Below are 19615 nucleotides of genomic sequence, written 5' to 3'. Positions count from 1 at the left end.
TTTTGTAACTCTTTCATGATCACCCTGAGCACCTCATTAAACAGAGATTTCTCAAAAACAGCTGAATGAATTCAAACTAAATCACAAAAAGCACACTTTCTGTGTTAAGTTATGCATTTTTACCAAAGGTTTTGTAATTTAACTCAGCTTATTTTTGTGTATTGCTTCCCAACATTTCATATGGAAATCAACGTTTAGGAACCCTCTTTTTCTTGATAGGTTAACACGAAACAGTTCCAGGAAAGAGTTGGGGTGGTTAAACTTTGTACTTGGAAAGTTTCGTCAAAATTCATCAAACAGCACCCACGTGTTTTTGCGATACAAAAACACTCTTGTCATGCAACTCTGACCCAACTATAACTACACAGTGGCGACTGCCACTGTGTAATTAATATATGTATATAAAAATGTGATCCACAGAGAGAGATTGGTGCTTATTGGATTTTCTCTTAGACTAATCAGAAATCCACAGCCAACCAATTCTGTGGCCTTCTAAACCCCACCTCCTGGTTCACTTTTGTTTTCGCTGTCTTGTTTTGGTGGGATTACTGCGTTATGGTAGGGCATGTAAGAAGCTGGACTGCTCCTCACCCTTCTATTCTCCTATCCTTCCACATAGAGGAAAAATTGGGTTGAGCTCCTGATTATGGTTTTGGAGGCTTGGGAACTGTAATACCTGTTGCTGTAGATACGGCCACCAGCTCAACCTTCAATGGACCCTGGATGGGCTGGGGACCCAGGTCCCAGACCCAACCAGTATGTGTATTATGTCACTCATGAGGTGACATGCATTAGTAGGGAGGCTTGTCAAAGAGCACTGCATCTTCATTCGGTAGTGCCCTGAAGGTATTGGGTAACTGCAAACCCCTTGCCTGTACATGCAGCACCAGGAAGAGTTTGTCCCTATTGAAAAGTAAACAAGCATTTGCAATGCAATATGTCTCGCATTTGCGAGATTTTGAGCTATTGGCATTGTAAATGACAATGCCTTTAATTTATGTCTTTAAAAAACTTGCAATGATGAAAGGCATTGTCATTTAAAATACCAATAGGTCAAATGCAATTGCAATTTTGTATCCATTTGCTGCATTTTCTTCCACTTGTAGTACTTTTAGTAAATGCATGAAGTACTGAATTTTTTTTTAAAAAGTGCAAAACAGCAGTGGTGGGATCTTGAGAGCAGTGTGGGAGTGAACAGAGTTGTGTTACGCCCTGTTTAACTCATCCCATATGAAGGAGGCGACGCTGTCGCTGCTCCTTGTCCACGGCTGAGTGCCTTCACTCTGTGTCTGGCTAGCACACCCCGCCCCTGGGCTGAAAGACGGGGCACCCTCGTGGCTGAGTGTCACTGTGGAATGTGCTATGACATCCGAAGACATAGAGCAGTGACTGCCTCTATCTCTGGATGGCTGAGACATCTGTGGAATGACAGAAGTGACACCTGAGAAGAGACAGCTGTGACAGTTTCTGTTTGCAGACGGCCGTCACACCTGAGGACAGACAGCAGTGACACCCTCTGTCTGCAGAAGGCTGTGACACCTGAAGACAGACAGCAGTGACTGCCTCTATCTGCAGATGGCTGTGACACCTGAGGACAGACAGCAGTGACTGCCTCTATCTGCAGATGGCTGTGACACCTGAGGACAGACAGCAGTGACTGCCTCTATCTGCAGATGGCTGTGACACCCGAGGACAGACAGTAGTGACTGCCTCTATCTGCAGATGGCTGTGACACCTAAGGACAGACACCAGTGAGTGCCTCTATCTGCAGATGGCTGTGACACCCGAGGACAGACAGTAGTGACTGCCTCTATCTGCAGATGGCTGTGACACCTAAGGACAGACACCAGTGAGTGCCTCTATCTGCAGATGGCTTTGTCAACTGAGGACAGACACCAGTGACTGCCTCTATCTCTGGATGGCTGTGACATCTGTGGAATGATAGAAGTGACACCTGAAAACAGACAGCAGTGACAGTCTCTGTTTGCAGATGGCCATGACACCTCTGGCCAGACAGAAGAGACACTTGTGGACAGACAGCACAGCAGCGACAGACTCTGTCTGCAGGTGGCTGTGACATATTTGGTCTGACAGAAGTGATAACTGCGGACAGACAGCAGTGACCAGCCCTGAATTGCAATAAATCGCAGTGATTGGCCAGTGTAACAGGAGTCACTCAGCACCTCTGTGACAAGGTCAAACCAGGCTGAAGCATGATGGGTACTTCAGATGTTTTCATTCAGAGAGGATCTGGCCTTACTGCTTGACCTCTGACAGTCGCATCAGGGTGGGGCCAAGACTCATTTGGATGTCAGTTGTCATTGTTTGAAGTGGAAACATGAGCATAAATGTGATGGACTGGAATGCAGCCGAGAGTAAATAACAGCGTGTGAAATTAATGAAACCGTTTCATTCCACTGCGTGTTTATCCGAAGTGATTCACACAAACTGGCATGGGTATAAACACTGTGAGAGTAGACAGCGGTTTCATTCCACAGAGTGACAAGACAGCAATGACAGCGCCTTGGTGTGAGCATATAGCGCTAACCATAGGCACACAGTGTTGTCTCACACACACACATTGCACACGTTGTGATGCACGAAACACATTAATGACTACAAATGGCACGCAATGTTGTCTCACACACACAGATCGACGACGCACTCAACAACCAGAAGTGACTGCAAATGGCACACAGTGTTGTCCCACAAACACACACAGCGGGGATGCACTCAACAAACAACAGTTGTCATTGAAGGCACACAGTGCTGTCCCTCTCTCTCCCGCCCTCTCTCGAGCTTTCACACACACACACACACACACACTTCTCACACAACAAACATCAGTGGCACACAGTGCTGACACACACACAGCTGGCACACAGCTATAAAGCACTCAACAAACATCAGTAGATACCAAAGGCACACAGTGTTGTGTTGTCACACACACCACAAATCAAATCAAAAGATATGTATAGCGTGCATACTGCTTGGTGGAGTGTCCAGGCGGTAGCGACGCACGGGGCTACCAAGGGGGCGAGTAGATCACTTTATTAAAGCCAAGTCTTCAGCTGACTTCTCAGACTCCGGTCCCTCGATGGATCTGGGCGACCAATGCAAGGAGCCCCAGCCCCTGGGGGCAACAGCAGAAAAGAAAGAACCCCCCATTGTGTCTTTCTTGTCTTGGACACTACTGTCCGCAAAGCCTCGTCGACACGCAATAAACATCAGTAGCTAGAAATAGCACACAGTGTTGTCACACACACATTTCGCACACAGTGTGGCACTCAAATCAAACGCCAGAGGCTACCAGTTCCACACAGTGTTGGCACACACTTCGCACACAGTGAGGCACTCGAAACAAACGTCAGAGGCTACCAGTGGCACACAGTGTTGTCACACGCACACACACTTCGCACACAGTGTGTCACTTGAAACAAATGTCAGAGGCTACCAGTGGCACACAGTGTTGTCACACACACACTTCGCACACAGTGTGGCACTCGAAACAAACGTCAGAGGCTACCAGTGGCACACCGTGCTGTCACACGCACACACACACTTCTCAAACAGTGTGACACACAAAACAAACGTCATAGGCTACCAGTGGCACACAGTGTTGTTACACGAACAGACCACACATTGACACTCAGCGATGCTGCACACAAACACTAAACATACATACATACAACAGTGCTTTAGATACGCCAGTGTCGCAGACATTGGTGAACCACACAGCGCTAAACCACTGTGCCACACAAAACGCTTTGCCGTGACGCACTCTACGCTTGCATCCAGTGCCAGGCGGGTGCAGTGGGAGGACGAGGCGCTCTAGCAGCCCCCTAGGGGGCCTCCTGCAGTGTGCCCTCTGCCCTGACGGATTAGACAGAACGCAATTAGCTTTTAGACACAGCACCCCCCCACCCCTGAATTTGTGTGCAGCTGGCTGCAGAGGATTAAACAGGGCCCTCTCCAGGCACTGCCATCTCTCGGTGCTTTGTGCCAGCGAGCAAGCCGCTCCCCCCATAAAAAGAGTGGCACACAGTGTTGTCACACACACTTTGCACACAGTGTGGCACTTGAAACAAACGTCAGAGGCTACCAGTGGCACACAGTGCTGCCACACGCACAAACACACTTCTCAAACGGTGTGACACACGAAAGAAAAGTCAGTGGCTACCAGTGGCACACAGTGTTGTCACACGAACAGACCACATATTGACACTCAGCGATGCTGCACACAAACACTAAACATACATACATGCAACAGTGCTGGAGATACGCCAGTGTCGCAGACATTGGTGAGCAACACTGCCACACAAAACACTTCGCCGTGACGCACACTACGCTTGCATCCAGCGCCAGGCGGTTGCAGTGGGGAGGACGAGGCGCTGTAGCAGCCCCCCAGGGGGCTTCGTGCAGTGTGCCCTCTGCCCTGACGGATTAGACAGAACGCAATGAGATTTTAGGCACATACCCCACCCCCCCCCACCCCCGATTTTGTGTGCAGCTGGCTGCAGAGGATTAAACATAGCCCTCTCCAGGCATTGCCATCTCTCAGCGCTTTGTGCCAGCGAGGAAGACGCTCCCCCCATGAAATGTGAACAGGGAACCCACGCAAAGATGACGCAACCACCAGACGAGTGCTCTGCCGTCTATGAAGCGCTTCAGGGGTAGTAGGCGCTACATAAATGCAATTACAACACTGCACAATACATTCTGCATCTACAGCAGTAGAGAAAGACCGAGGACAGAGGTTTCAATATTAAGTATTAATATTAAGGGGATTTTGTGTTATTTAGAAAAATAACCATTGAATTGAGGCAATCCGGGTGTTGCTTCGGTTGTGAGTTTCGGGACACATGATTCCCGAAGCTGTGCTCTTTCTCCACAGGCTGTGGCACACACCGGGGCCCTCCCGGGAGCTGGTGGAATAAGGGAACACCACACAATAATGTCTCACATACCGCAGATCCAGTCACTGCTACCGCCTGTCATGACATATCACCGACACGCAGGTCCTCCGCCTCTCCACGATGCCCAGAACCTGGCCAGACTAAGCATAATGAGCGCGTGGGGGAAGCCAAGCAGTTAAAGCAATCCACACGTTGGAAAGATGCCCAAATATGCGGGATTCCTACCAAAACAAGCCTGTTAACATAGGAAGAGCGTTCTCAGAGCGCCCAATGAGAGAGCCGGACTGGCGAGTGCAAGGCAGCGTGACGAAGCTTCTGATAAGAAACTTCGTCACGACTGCCGCAATGCAGGCGACCGAGTCCTTCGGGGCCGTCCAAAAAGGCGAAAGGATGGCAACCGAAAACCTACCTTTTCAATGGGAAGCCAGCGTTTAACATAAACGCTGACGCTACCCAATGAAAAGGAGGGGTGGGGCTTAGAGTCCCCTTCTTGAAAGGGCCTTGTTGACTATAGCTCTCGCAGGCGAGGAGCGCATGCACGCTCCGACGCCAGGCGAGACCTAAAAACGAATTTAAATTGTCTCTGGGCATGGCGGAGCAGTTGAAATATATATTCATGCCACAAGGGTATCCTAGGAACACACTTTACATGACATATATGTATGTCAGTATGGCAGATAAAGGGAATGTCAGGTTCTATATTTTTGTAATGTTTTTCCTGAGATATTCAATTAAAACACAGCAGTCCTTCGGGGGAAATCGGCAAGTTTGAAATTCTTTCATTTGTAAGGCAGTTTGTAGCATTCAGTTGCCAAATAGGTTTCCACATGTTGTACCACCAAAGCAATCGGACAGTACTTGGCTACTCCAAAGTCAATTGAGATTTTGTAATACATGCATTCTTTCGTCTCCTATAGGAAAAGGCCACCAAACAAGATGAAGAAGTCTCCTGTCGGCAGCTGGCGGTCCTTCTTTAACCTGGGAAAGTCCTCGTCTACCACCTCCGTCTCCAAGAGAAAGCTGCAACGCAATCCAAGTGAGCCCACAGAAATGAAGGCTATGGTTTTGGCAGGTGGGCATCCGTTCAAGCAAAGACATTAACATGCACAGGGCTATTAATAGATGCTGAAGTGAGAGTAGCAGGGACACCCATAGATTGCATAACGGAAAAACCATACCACTGCTGAATCAAACCACTTTTGTAAATATGGTGGGTGTTCTTAAGTAGAAGCAAACGTTTTGGTAAAGGACTTTCTGGGCCTTGTTTCTCCCCTTAAATTGCTACCAAGAATGACTATTAGACTCCAATATCACTCCCTTTTTTATTGGTACATGGACATTTCCTCTCCCACACCCCCTACACAAGTACCATATAAGTGTGTTCTCTGCAGAGGTGATCAATGTAAGCTAGTTTCAGGACACCTGAATGTTGTAAGAGATATAGTGCAATGGATAAGATGCTTATGAAGATTCTCGGAGTTTTGGGTTCAAAAGCTGTTTTGGTACTCAACCAAAAATCGTCCTATTCTGAATAAAGCACCCTGTGCTTCAAATTACAAATACATGTATTTGTAAAATCTAAAGAAAATTATACTTGATTTTCATCTTAAGTTATCTTCGAACCCCTACTAAAATACAGCTCTCAGTTGCTTGAAACTATGTCCTCATATATAAATGCCCTACATACATATGTATTCAGTGCTTAGAAATGAGGATTTAATTTTTCCCTAGTGAACTTTAAAAAGGATTTGCCTATGCCCCAGCCTAAACAGCAGCTCTGGTTTGTGGACTGAAAGCAGCCCTGGAAAATAGGTTCCTTTCAGCTCTGATTTCCACCGACTAAGTATGGTTGAGGCTCTGACTCTAGTGTATGGAGAAGATGAGTATCCAGCTACTACCAAACTCAAGGGCGCCTATTTTGCGACGCTGAGAAAAATGAAGGAATAATTGTAAAGTAAAGAAATTTGTTTTCGCAAATATGATTTCCCGAGAATGTCAGTAAAATGTCTTTTAAGTTGCCATTCTCAGGGTGATTGTCACAACTGATTACTAGTACACACATTCTGTCCTATCTGTTTGCTCCCTCATCCAACTCAAAAGCAAAAGCAACTGTCTCAACAGTGATTCGTTCTGCAGCTTCTGCTGTACATATGTTTCAAGATAGTATTGGGCACCCTTTTTCATTTTGTGAGTTGTAGAACATTTTGGAGTTATTTCTCAGTATATCACCACACATGTCTATATAAAGTGTAGACAATTTGAAAGACTGATGTGAAATAACTTGAAAGGCTGTGTAAGTCATATGGTTGCAGGCTTTCCAGGCAGAGTTTCCAGGAAGCAAAATAATTTAGGTATTTCAGTCAGTATACATTGATGCAAAGATGAGTGGCCAAACTGAATACAGTTTATTATTTCTGTTGCTGTAATTTAGAGTGTTTTGGGACATAAGAGCCACTTTGATAGCTTCAGAGTTTCAAGCGGTTGAAGAACGCTTATTACTCATCTCCTGCCGAATTGTTTGCCAATCACTTTTTACTCTTTAGAAGGGTTTGGAAATAATCTATGACGGTCCCTCCGCTGTTTTTCTATTCACCACCCTTCAGAAAAGTATTGTTTCAGCCATTATTAAAGGCTTGTTCTTTCCTATTCTACACTTGTCATTTCTACTAGAAACCTTTAAGCACCCAAGCAAGTTGTTTGCCACTAGGAATTAGAAGGCCATTCCAACTGTAACTTGTCGAATTGCATTAAAAATAGGTTATGGATGTAAGCCACATACTCTTCGAATTGTGGGGGGTGTATTTCATATATCATTTTTGCCTTAGTTTCCACCTATGTCATCATAAACATATTGGTGTCTTTTCTCAGGTGGAAGAGGAGATTCAGGAACAATGCGTTCAGCTAAAAGTGAGGAATCCCTCAGCTCTGTGCATGCAATGGAAGGTAAGTGGAAGAGTGGCTACTTTTCGTCTTATTCCTACTTGATAGCAGAAATATACTTAAATTTGAATTCATATAGCACATCCTTTAGTGACTAGAGAAATTTCTTACCAGAACATTAGGGGCCCTATTACGAGTACAGCAGTCCTGAGACAGCTGTACTCGTGTTGGCGGTCCAGCCGACCCCCACCACCCATCTGCCGTATTATGAGTGTGGCAGTGGGACCACTACAAGACTGCCACCTCTGCTGGGATCCAGGAACCCGCTGCACCGGCAGTCTGCAAAAGGCTTGAATATGCTTGCGGTGCTGAAGCCGGCACAGCTGAGCATATTACGACCTTTCATATCCACCGCCTTTTTCATGCTGGGGATCCCGCCTGAAAAAGGTGACGAACCTGCAAGTAAGGGGGATTAATAGGTCCCCCAGCTGAATCTTGTCCTGGGTGTACACGTGGGGGGCCACATATTGTGGCCCTCCTGGAATTGTACCCTCGTTCCTGCACAGTATTGCATGCACGACATGGTGCATGCCACTCCGTGCAGGAATGTGCTGCAGGCCCTTTCACTATGGCGGTATGCTTCGAGCCTAACACACCCGCCGCCGTGAGACCACCGCCGCATCGGCCACCCGTCCTGGATTAAAGTCATAATCAGACGTGCAGACTCGCCAAGGGCTTGACGATCTTCCTGAGACCACCTCAGTGACGGTTCCATTGAAAACCATCCACACTCGTAATATGGCCCTAAGTAACAAATGTGAACTCTCTATAGTGGCTTTCCTGCTTGGATACAGTACATTTAAACAGGTGATGTTACATGTTCATAATAAGGCATTGTTCCTTTTGACCTGGGTTATTTCAGATTGTGGGTCTCTTATGCATATTCAAGTGTTTGACCATCATTCCGAAAGCCCAGGATACTTTTCTCATTGTCCTTCAGAGGTAGACTCAAGCTACTGTCTTTGGATTTAGAGAGCAGTTACGTGTGCCATTCTGGTGCAATGTGGTGACATCTAATTGCAGTATTTAAAGAGGTGACACAAGACATTGTGTTTTCAAGACATCTATGTTTTTTGCCAGCCATATTGGCTAGAAGCACTGTCAAAATGATAACGTCATTATGCTAAATGTGACATCACCATTTTCTAGCAAATCAAGTACACCTTTAAAAGAACCAGAAATTGCTGGTTTTCTAGAGTTAAAACGTGTACACGAGACTTTATTCTTTTTGACACAGTGCTTGGCAATTTCTGCTTAGAATCACAGTGGAATGCGTAAGGTTAATGACACAGCATTAGCTTTTTGGAGAACAATATGCGTGGGTAGGGAGTTGAATATATCCAGAACAACTTCCTGTAACTGACTATTCACATTGTTAGTCAGTGATGTGATTTGTGTTTTTTTAAAATATACCTTTCTTTTAACAGCTTTAATATCTGGCCCATTTATGTCAAATATTCCAATCTTGTCTACAAACTAATTGTTGTGTAGCAGTCTAAAATTAGTTACATAATTAAGTTGCAGGAGGAAGCACTGTAGAACAAAGTTGAACCAATGTTTTTTCACATTAATAATACAAGAAGGTTTTTGTGGCCCAGGATTTCACATTCGCTCTTCGACCAACTATCTGCCTTCAGCCAAGTATTCTTGCCAGTGCATCATACCCATGTGTATCCTAGTAAAAGTTTAATGCCATAGCATATCACTGTTAAGCACAAGAATGAACATAGCAGGGAAGTACATAGGAGAGGCGGGGCCATGTTGTAGTGTATTCATCCTTGTTTCAGAGGAGTGGTATCCAACATATGGCCAGGTAGGCTGGATCCATGCAAGATTTTCAGGCTTGCGATTCTATTTTTCATTTTATGCAACATACCTTGTGAAATCCAGCATGGATTCCATCCTTCCTGGTCAAATGAAAAACAGCACTGCTCCAGAATGATAGTTGCTAGAAACAAAAGGAGATTGACTTTTTCTTGCCCTGTTTCTTCCCATGTGAGGGTATTCGAGACTGCATCAGCCATGGTGTGAAGTAAATCTAAATGTCTAAATAAAGCTGCAGATTATAATGATTTGTATCCAATGTCCGTGTCTTGTGTTCACCCAAAATCAAGTTTGGAGTGTTGTCAGGCATTTCATGAGCTCCACTCATTATATACGGTTATTGTTATATTTGTGTATCTATATCCTTTGATGCATTGCCTCTATTTCCCTCCAGATGTGGATCCCGTCATTGCTCAGCTAAAGTCTCAGATGAACAGTGACCCCCTACCCCTATGTTCCTTAAAGTCAGCCCATTAAAGGAAGGTTTAAGCAGCCTCAAGGTTGTCCAGTATGTTCAGATGTTGGATGGAAATAAATGTGTCCTTTCAGGATAGACATCCATCCAACTCTTAGAAGAGATTGCATCTCTGTGCAGCTGTACATAGGAGAATCTCAACTTGCTATGTAAAGGAAATTTAATAAGCAAACATTTGCAAAGCATTATGGCACTGTATATGAGGAACAAACGCCTTAGAAATACATTAAAACTGTATAAGAGAGCAGAGACACAATTATTGTTAAAACTGAGTTTCAAAGCCCTTCCTGAATCTTGGCAACTGGATCTCTGCGTCAAAAGCTAGAGGACGGTCACTCCTGCTGCCACTGAGAAGTCCATGTCCCCATAGAAATCCGTTTAGTTTTGAGCAAGTACAGAGTGGTCTGATGAGCTGTTTGCAATGTTCTACTTTGTGTACACAATGTCAACTTGTTGGCCAACAAATTGCATTACAACAGTTATTAATTTGAAGATGCTTGGTAAGCCAGTGTTATGATCTCATTCGCTGAGAGTCAGATCTTTATTTGTCAAGCCCAAAAACAGCCTGGTTGTGATATTTTTGTTCTGCTGTGAGTTGTGTAAACAGTTAGCTTGCGCTGACAATAAAATAGGATTCCCTTGATCCAACCAAGATTGGACCAGTGCATTTACAACTGGCTGATGAAACTGTGAGTCAGTAAAAAGAAGGATTTCCCTTTGCACAGGTTGTATGTCTCCACAACCCATGCCATTACATTGCATGCCTTTACAACACAGTTGTAACAACTCAAGTGTTGTTATAACACGTTGCCATTACAACGTAAACTTTAATCATGCATATACCTTTACAATGCATGTATTTATAACTAATTCTGTTGTAAAAAGCATGTTTTGTAAAAGCATATGTGTGGTTAAATTTGTGATTGACAATTTAAATATTTTACAGGTAAATGCAGATGCTGTTTATTATATTATAGCTTTATATTTCCCTGTAAAATACGTATAATTCCTTAGTAATGGCATGCATGGTAATGCACGAGAATACATGTAAAACAAAAATAATGTACTTACTTTTATATATCTTTTTATATATTCCACAGACAATTATGTCTGTTGAAATACATAAAACCATATATAAATCCAACTACCCCTACCCACCCTAAAATTACCCTTGCTACCCCAAAACCCATACCCACCCTAAAATTACCGTTGCCACCCCAAAACCCCTACCTACCCTAAGCCCTAAAATGGCCCATGCACCCCAAAACCTCTACCCACTCTAAACCCTAAAATCACCTGTGCCACTCCAAATCCCATACCCACCCTAAACACTAAAATTACCCTTGCCACCCCAAAACCCATATCCAACCTTAACTCTAAAATTACACTTGCCACCCCCAAACCCATAGCCACCCTAAACCCTAAAATTACCCATTCCACCCCAAAACCCATACCCACCCTAAAATTGTCCACCCTAAACCCAAAAATTACCCATGCCACCCTAAAATACCCTTGCCACCCCAAAACCCATACCCACCCTAAACCCTAAAATTACCCATGCCACCCCAAAACCTATACCCACCCCAAACCCTAAAGTTACCCAAACCACTACAAAACCCATACTTACCTAATACTTACATTTGGAAAGCATATCCCTTCACCATTCATGCCTTTACAAAGAAATCCGTTGTAAAGGCCTAGGCATTGTAAAAAATTGGGTTGTGATGGAGATGTGTTGTTACAACGCATGTGTTGTAACGCTTGCGTTGTAATGGCTTGCTGGGTAACAGCCGCAGTGTAATGGCTGTTCCCCCTTTGCACCATGAGTTGCAGAAAAAAGTGTTGGAGATCTCTAGAACCTCCTTCTCCAAACATAGGTCCCCATCCATTCAGATGTCCAAATTACAGACTACCTTTGCTGAAGGCAGTGATAGACCCATGATTTCAGGGTAATCCACCCTCTCCCTGCGCCAACTATTTGTTGGAGTGAGTTGGAGCTCGGTTTTGGTAGGCTTTACCTTTAAAAAATGTTTTGACTTCCATCCCCTGATAAGGGCATGCTATTAATAAGCCAGTTTGATTGTAGTTCCTCAGTTCAAATGTGAGTAGTTCACAAGCTCAAAGATGAGCTGTGTGGTTTTTGTACTCATGTTAAAATTTGGCTTCTGCAGAATGAAGTGAAGCCTTATGTATAGGTTGAATATGTATAGAGATAGAATAAACACCGTTGGGAATCATACCTAGTTACTCTGGATTGAACAGAAAATAGTTACATGAAGTTCTGGACTTTGTTCACAAGGTGTGATTTCAGCCATTCTAGAACAATACCACTAAAACCTGCTTCAGCCAGGTTTTTCACAGGGTGGTGTGGTCAATGGTGTCAAAGGCTAACGCGTTTTAGGGCCTAACTAACTCTGCTACCATTAAAAGCATAAGTGACACCTCTTGTTATCCTACAGTGGCTGTAGGGCTGTCTACAGACTCTAATGACTGTGCATGTTTTTCAATGCATCGGATTCATAGTGTTTGGAATAAAGAGGTAATAAAAAGTCACTGTAATCTGGATATCCCTGGTGCTTGGGTTTACTGATTCTGGTTTATAGATCTGAACCTCTGGTTTCTAGAACACCTTACAGGTCATAGTGTGAAGGGAACTCTTGTCAGTTGGAATGGCTGTTTTCCTTGGGCTGCCCTTTCTCGACCTGTAGATTCGACAGTACCTTAAAAACATCCTTTTAAATACAGAAGAATTTTTTTATTCTGTGTTTTGACACGTTTTGATAAAAAGATTTATTTGGTAGTCATGTTATTTGACATGCATCTGTATGCTATTAAGGTGCATCCGAGTGGAATCTTAAGTTTTCACTTGACAGAAGAATTTTATGAAGTTTCATTTATGGTCGACCGTATTCACCAAACGGCCAATACTTTGCTTTCTTAACCAACTTTATGGTATTCCTTGATCGACTCATTCATTTTCTTTTCTGTATTCTAGTTTTTAATATGTATGTTTTTTATGGCAGTTATCATCAAGGTGGAGAGTAGGACTTTTGCATTGTTCGTGTATATTGTCTTCTGTTGACAAGGGATCAATTTGGCTATTCATCAGGCTTGCTTTGCATTCTATTCCTCATACATTCAGCTTAAATTGAAGGCTCTTGAGGTTGGATGTGACAGGGACTTGCTATTTGTATCCAGTTAGGACAAAGCTATTCAGTAATCATCAACGGACTGTTAGATTAGGGATGGAGAGAAATTTGTCCCTAATCATTCACAACCTAATCTTTGTTACATCCTGTTGCCTTTTTCTTCTGGGCACAGGATCACTCCTCTTCTTCTCACATGTATACAATAGTCCTAAGACGGTAATGTTACGTTTGCAACTAAATGATATCAACTATGTTCTCACATGGAGTCCGCTTCATTCAGGCTTGCTTTCACACATATGTACAACGTTTTTAACTTTCCATTATCAGTTTTCTAACCAGAAAACTATGTAATAGTCGAAATCTAAGTATCAAAGACAAAAAAACATTTCTGCAGTATTATCATTAAGGGGAGAAAAACAAGGGGTTAGAAAGTCAAATTCACGTGTTAAACTCTGCATTTCAGTGAATGAACTCTTCATTGCCCTATTAAATGACCACAAATTAAAGTATGTGTAACAGTGGTCTTTGTAAGTAGAAACATCCAGCAAGAATACTCAAACTTTTTAACTTACTAATTATTACATTCAAATTCAAAAGAACTTTATTCGGTTTCAAAAGAAAACCATAAATGTTTATAAAATCAACATTACAGTTTAAAATTCCAGTGGTCACTTTACATAGCAACACAAGGGGTAATTCATACAATTTAATTAATGAAGAGGTAAAAGAAAAAGCAATGCAATCCTTAAAATCAATCTTTGATAAAAATGTGTTCTATATTACAAGCACTTAGTGCCATAACAATAGACAACTCCCTCCATAAAAATACAACAGTACTTGTATTTGGAATAAGATAATTACACTATTCAGGTTCAACTACAATGACTAATACCGTTTCTTATTAGCCATTGCAACTTTAATGTAGTTGGGAACCATAGTGGATATATATCATAAGTAGCCAAAGAGTGTAAATGTTTAAAACCTTCAATATAGGAACATTGCCTAATTTCTTTTAACATTGGAACAAAAAACATTTATCTTGGCTCTTTATAGAGGGGGCAAAATAGCATAAAGTGCAAGGTGCTTTGGGCTGTCAGATTATCACAGGGGCAAGGCTCCAGTTTATCTATCCACCCCGATTGTTTTGGGAAAGCCACTAAAAAATGCAGGGTAGGTAAACAAAATTTTCTTAGATAAAATTGTGTCTGTACATTTATGGGGAAGGTTAGGTAAAATTGCTGTTGGACAGGGGCAAAGCAAGGGAGGCCTGTTGCCTCGGGCTGGGAGCAGCATATGTTCGCCCCTGCAGAATGTGCCTCTTTTAGGATATGTTTTGCATTTTCATGGATACCAGCTGGACAATCAAAAAAGACCTAACTTCTAGAGGCCATCCCTTACAAAACGGAGCCAAGGGATAGTTTGTGCTCCATCAAGATTGATACCATCTTTGATGACCTCTCTGGAAAACATTAACTTTTGAGTCAACTAGATTTTGGCCCATAATAGCAGGTGGGCAATGTCTATACGATCCTCTACAAAGTCAAGCCCCAGCTCATTTACTTTACTTTACTTTAGACTCATTTTTATGGCCCAACGAATCATCCCCAAGGGGATCTCTCGGCGCCTGAGAAGAGAAACCTTATATACTGTGAAATCTTTAGAATAGCCAGGTCTTGAGCATTTTTTTAAATTGAGATAGATTGGAGCAGGTACGTATTTGTTCAGGGAGCTTGTTCCAGTGGCTAGGGGCCAAATGAGAAAACGCACGGCCACCCATTTTGGTTTTCCTTATTCTCCGTGTACAGAGCAAATTGCGGTTGCTGGATCTCAGTTGTCGTACGGGTTGATAGCGTTCAATCTTCTTAGTCGGATAGGTAGGGCCAGTCCCCTGGAGAGACTTAAAGACCATATATAGCAGCTTAAAGATAGCTTGTTTCCTAATAGGAAGCCAATGTAATTGCCGCAGGAGAGGTAGGGAGGGGGTTCGCGCTGGTTTATTGAGGGCAAGGCGGCCTGCCGTATTCTGGACAACCTGCAATCTAGATAACAAGTCTAGACAGAAGATTGTGGGGCACTATTTGGAGCCATCAGTAACCTTTTTATAAATGTATTTTCCATAATCTGTAGCTGGTGGCTGTTATGGTATCCCCAAACACCTGCTCCATATGTTGCGACAGGCACACATTTGGCTTTATAAAGTGTAACCAGCTCAGTCACTGGTTTGTGGCCCAGCTTACAAGCAAAGCGAAAAATCCCTTCAACAACTCTGCTCATTTGTTGCACTCTTGCAGTGATGAGCGATTCCCTATTCATCTTGTTATTAAAAATATTCCCTAGATAATTAAAATATTCAGTTTGTCAATTCACTTGTCTCCTACAGCAAATTCCCTAGTTTTGGTCATTTTAGGGCCACACACCATAATATAAGATTTGATCAAATTAACTTTGAAATCAGGTAGCCACATAAAATCTGTAAACGCATTAAGTAGGTTTTGAAGACCGTTAGCTGTCCGGGCCATTAACAGGGTGTTGTCCGCGTATGAGATTAGCGGGACCAGTGTGCCCGCGATGCGTGGACAGTTAATTTCTTTATCTGTTAAAAAGGCCTCTAGCCCATTAGTGTAAATTAAAAAAAGAAAAGGGGTCAAAATACATCCCTGGCGAACACCTTCTGTGGCTGCTATAGGCCAGGTTTTTCCTCCCTGTGGACCATATCTTATAATAAGAGAGGTGGATGCATGGAGCCTACAAAGAAGAGAGATCAAAGCCTCCTCAACTCCCATTTTCCCCATGAGTGCCCACAACTTCTCACAATTTACAGTGTCAAAAGCGCTGCACAAGTCCATGAAGGCCAGGTGGCTAGAACCCTTCCTAGCCCTCATGTACTTGCCCATAATCAGTGACAAGTTGAGGCATTGTTCGATGGTGCTCATTCCTCTTCTAAAATTGTACTGCGTTCTTGCCATAACCCCTGTATCGCTCTCCCAGGTTTTGAGTCGGGCGAGGACTAACCTCCCCAACAGCTTCGCTGTGGCATCGATAAGGGAGATTGGCCTATAGCAGGCTGGGTCACTGCTGTTACCTTTTGTGAACACAGGGACCACGCCATCCTCCCTCCAGGTTGCTGGGATAGGGCCAGTGACCACTGCTTTAAAGATATTGGTAAATAATGGAGCCCATAAATGAGGGTTACTTTTAAAAAGATCTAATGGCACTCCATCCGGGCCTGGAGCTTTCATTTTGATTCCTTTTGCTATGGCTTCCTCAACCTCAGCTACTGAAATTGATGCACTTAAGTGTGAAGCCAATGTTAAGCCTAAAGGCAAATCCCCGCAAATTACCTCAGGCTGGCGGCTATTAGGATTAAAAATATTCATAAAGTGTGTTTCCCAGACATCCCCCAGGATTAGTGAATCTGTCTTCCTTGCCTCTTCGGGCAAATAAAGGGCGATTTATGATATCCCAAAAGCTTTTAGAGTCCTTAAGAGAACTTGCTCTCACCAAGTTGTTCCAGGCTAAACACCTCAACTCCTCTTTCCTCTGCTTAAGTATATTTGTATAAGCCTTCCTAGCGTTCTTAATTTTAGCCCTATCACAATGGTTAGCATGGAGAGCCAATTTTAAAGTTGTTTGTGCTTGTGAGCATTCTGTGTTAAACCACCTTAATCGATTTGGTTAGATTTTTAGCTACGTCTGAACAAATCAACTCGAACTCATGAATGATCTCAGTTGGGGGCAAGTCATGAGCCATACACCTCATAATCGAATCATAATTATTTGTGACAGTTTTAGCCTCAAATTCAGAGGGGTTTACTTTGTTCCAATTGAGTCTTACCCCTTTATTGGGATTAAAATGAATCGGGCAGTAGTCTACATTTCCCTTATGAGCTGTTAAACTGAGGGACGCTATGCGGGGGTTATGATCACTAGCACTATTTGGCTCCACCTCAAAGTCTCTGATGAGAGAAAAAACTTCAGTGAGATAAACATAAAACCAATGAAAGTTTCCCTACCTCCTCCAACATAAGTAGGGCACTGTGTTACAGGATTATTTGCTAAATAATTAATGAGGCCCAAATCATTCTCCATAATAATAGAGTTTAGAGCCTCACCCTGTGGGGTGTGAATAAAACGCGCAGAGGTGCTGCTGCAAAGAATTGTCCGGATCCAGTCTGATGTGTGGGGATATTCTAAGTTAAGGAATCTGCGGCTAGACAACGTCTCTACCAGATACATTGTTACCGAAGGTAAGTAACTCGTACATTTAGCATGCCACAGACTTCATTAGAGCGATGGGGGCAGGAAGAACAAATAAAATCGCCCACCCAAAGGATGCATAATGGTTGCCATTTCTCAAAGATGTTATTGATTTCCGCCTGCAGAGCCTAAATAACCTGGCAGCTATTTGGATTAAAAATATTATACCACCAGTTTACCACTAATAGCTTGCCCTGTAACATGTTGGAGATCAGGATTAATTGAAACCAAGGAGATGTACCAATAACAGTAATTTTTATGGTCTCATATTTAACTGAAATTAGCAGTACCAACCCTCCTTTCACCCTCCCTGCTATCGAGGGTGTAGCGTGGACCGTGTAAGAACAATAACCACTCAGCATAATGTCTTCCTTGTACCATGTCTTCTGAAGACAAATAATGTCAAAACCTCTGTTATAATTTAGCCATGCCTCATCAGTCAGCTTGGGGCGAATTCCTGCAATGTTCCATGAGATAAGTTTAAGTAGAGACTTGACATGACCCTGATTTGCCAGTCCCGCAATGTAATTATTTATGGCTTGTTCAGCTACAATGAGAGGCAGAACTGGGTCCTCCCTACCCATGGTATCACTTGGGATTAAATTAGGAGACAGTGAATAATTTTCAGGTTTGTCTTGGGTCTCCCTAATAATATTTAAAATGGGAGTGGAGAATTCTAGGAAATTCACCGAACCCGTATTACTGGCTTCATCTATGAAGGATCCTCTCCCTTGAACATTGTGGTACAAGCCTGTTCCCATCATAGCAACTGGTTGTCTATGACAGCCAGTTAGTCCGTCTATTTCAGACAGCCCAGAGAGGACATCAAAGCGGTTTGGATGACTAAATGGAGGAAGCTGTGTAAGGTAAGATGTGTACTAGAACCGAGCCACGCAGACTGGTTTCTCACAATACAATCATGATGTGGAGGATAGAAGAAACCCAATGGATGAACCTTTATCAGATCACCAGGTAAATCTCTAAATTGCGTAAGGGCAAAATGGTCACACCATGCATTACTAAAATTAAGTACAACACAATCCCCTTCACCGCGTTTGGACGTATGACCCAGCCAGCTCACATGCCTAGCCATAATTTAGACCAGGTTATCTTTGGCGAAATTCTCTTAGAACACTAATGAGCCGAGTTGTTCACAAGACTTTGACAACTTTCTTGCTGGCCAATGACCAAACGGGGATCCCCCTTCAAGATCAAAGTATGCAGTGTACATTCCGGGGGTAAATTTAGTACATCGTTTGCACCCCGCTCACTCTGTGAAGTGTGTACTGTGCCATTTATATGCACATTTCCTCGTGATGATCTACCCCGATCTGTCATGAGTGGTCTTGATTGATTTGTGACCCCCTGACCAAACCTTTGGTTCTTCCTATGGGTGTTCCAACCAGGATGGGGTCCTGTGATGTTGAGACCCTTGGTTTATTACCAATATTTTTACGGGGAGACTCTGCACTGGAAGCCCGGCCGTTTAGAGTGGATATTGTACTTAAAGGAGTCAAGCGATTCATCGGGGCGCTAGGGGTGACATCATCTAGTTTTAAATCTCGGTTTCTTGGACAGATAATGTTATCAATCAATTTGTCGGGTACCTCGTTGGTGCCCTTTCCCATCAACAGTCGGGCAAGATGCTCTTCAATTGCGGCTAATTTAGATATAATAGGTGACAGAGCATCTTGTACAATTCTACTGAATTTATCAACAATGCTGTCTATTTCGTTTGAAACATTATTTCTCCCTCCTCCCAACCGAGTCTTAGAAGTATTTCCAGGTAAATGGGTTTGTGTAGTCCTCGTGATTAATTATTAAGAAAACAGGTACTTGAAGCGGTAAAGAATCAAACTTTTTATGTGCATTGGGCATTTTCTATTCAAGGCTGCTTTTTAAGCAGCATCGCTTTAGTCATTTTGAGGCCTAGTATGAGTAAAAAGAACAGTTTACAGTTTTATGCATTCCAAGTCCATTATTTTTATCGTACCTTCCACATTAATTCTGCACTTTAATCGAAACCTGCGTTATTTTTTTTCAATTTTAAAATC

At 43.1% G+C, this 19615-nt stretch overlaps 1 protein-coding gene across 7 annotated transcripts in view; it reads left to right on the top strand.

Annotated features, from left to right (window-relative positions):
• ARHGAP32 (Rho GTPase activating protein 32) overlaps positions 1-19615 on the top strand; it is a 1461643-nt gene that overhangs the window by 1356790 nt on the left and 85238 nt on the right. For 5 of the 7 annotated variants that reach the window (XM_085647194.1, XM_085647195.1, XM_085647192.1 and 2 more), the window contains 2 exons: positions 5834-5988; positions 7785-7859. In XM_085647194.1, the coding sequence (XP_085503320.1) occupies positions 5834-5988; positions 7785-7859 (230 nt within the window). The remainder of the gene's footprint in view (positions 1-5833; positions 5989-7784; positions 7860-19615) is intronic. The other 2 variants (XM_085647193.1, XM_085647198.1) reach the window with 1 other exon arrangement.

The sequence above is a fragment of the Triturus cristatus genome, chromosome 3_2 (genome assembly GCF_964204655.1).
Source record: "Triturus cristatus chromosome 3_2, aTriCri1.1, whole genome shotgun sequence".
NCBI classification, from domain to species: Eukaryota; Metazoa; Chordata; class Amphibia; order Caudata; family Salamandridae; genus Triturus; species Triturus cristatus.
This window is presented reverse-complemented; position numbering and strand designations above follow the sequence as displayed.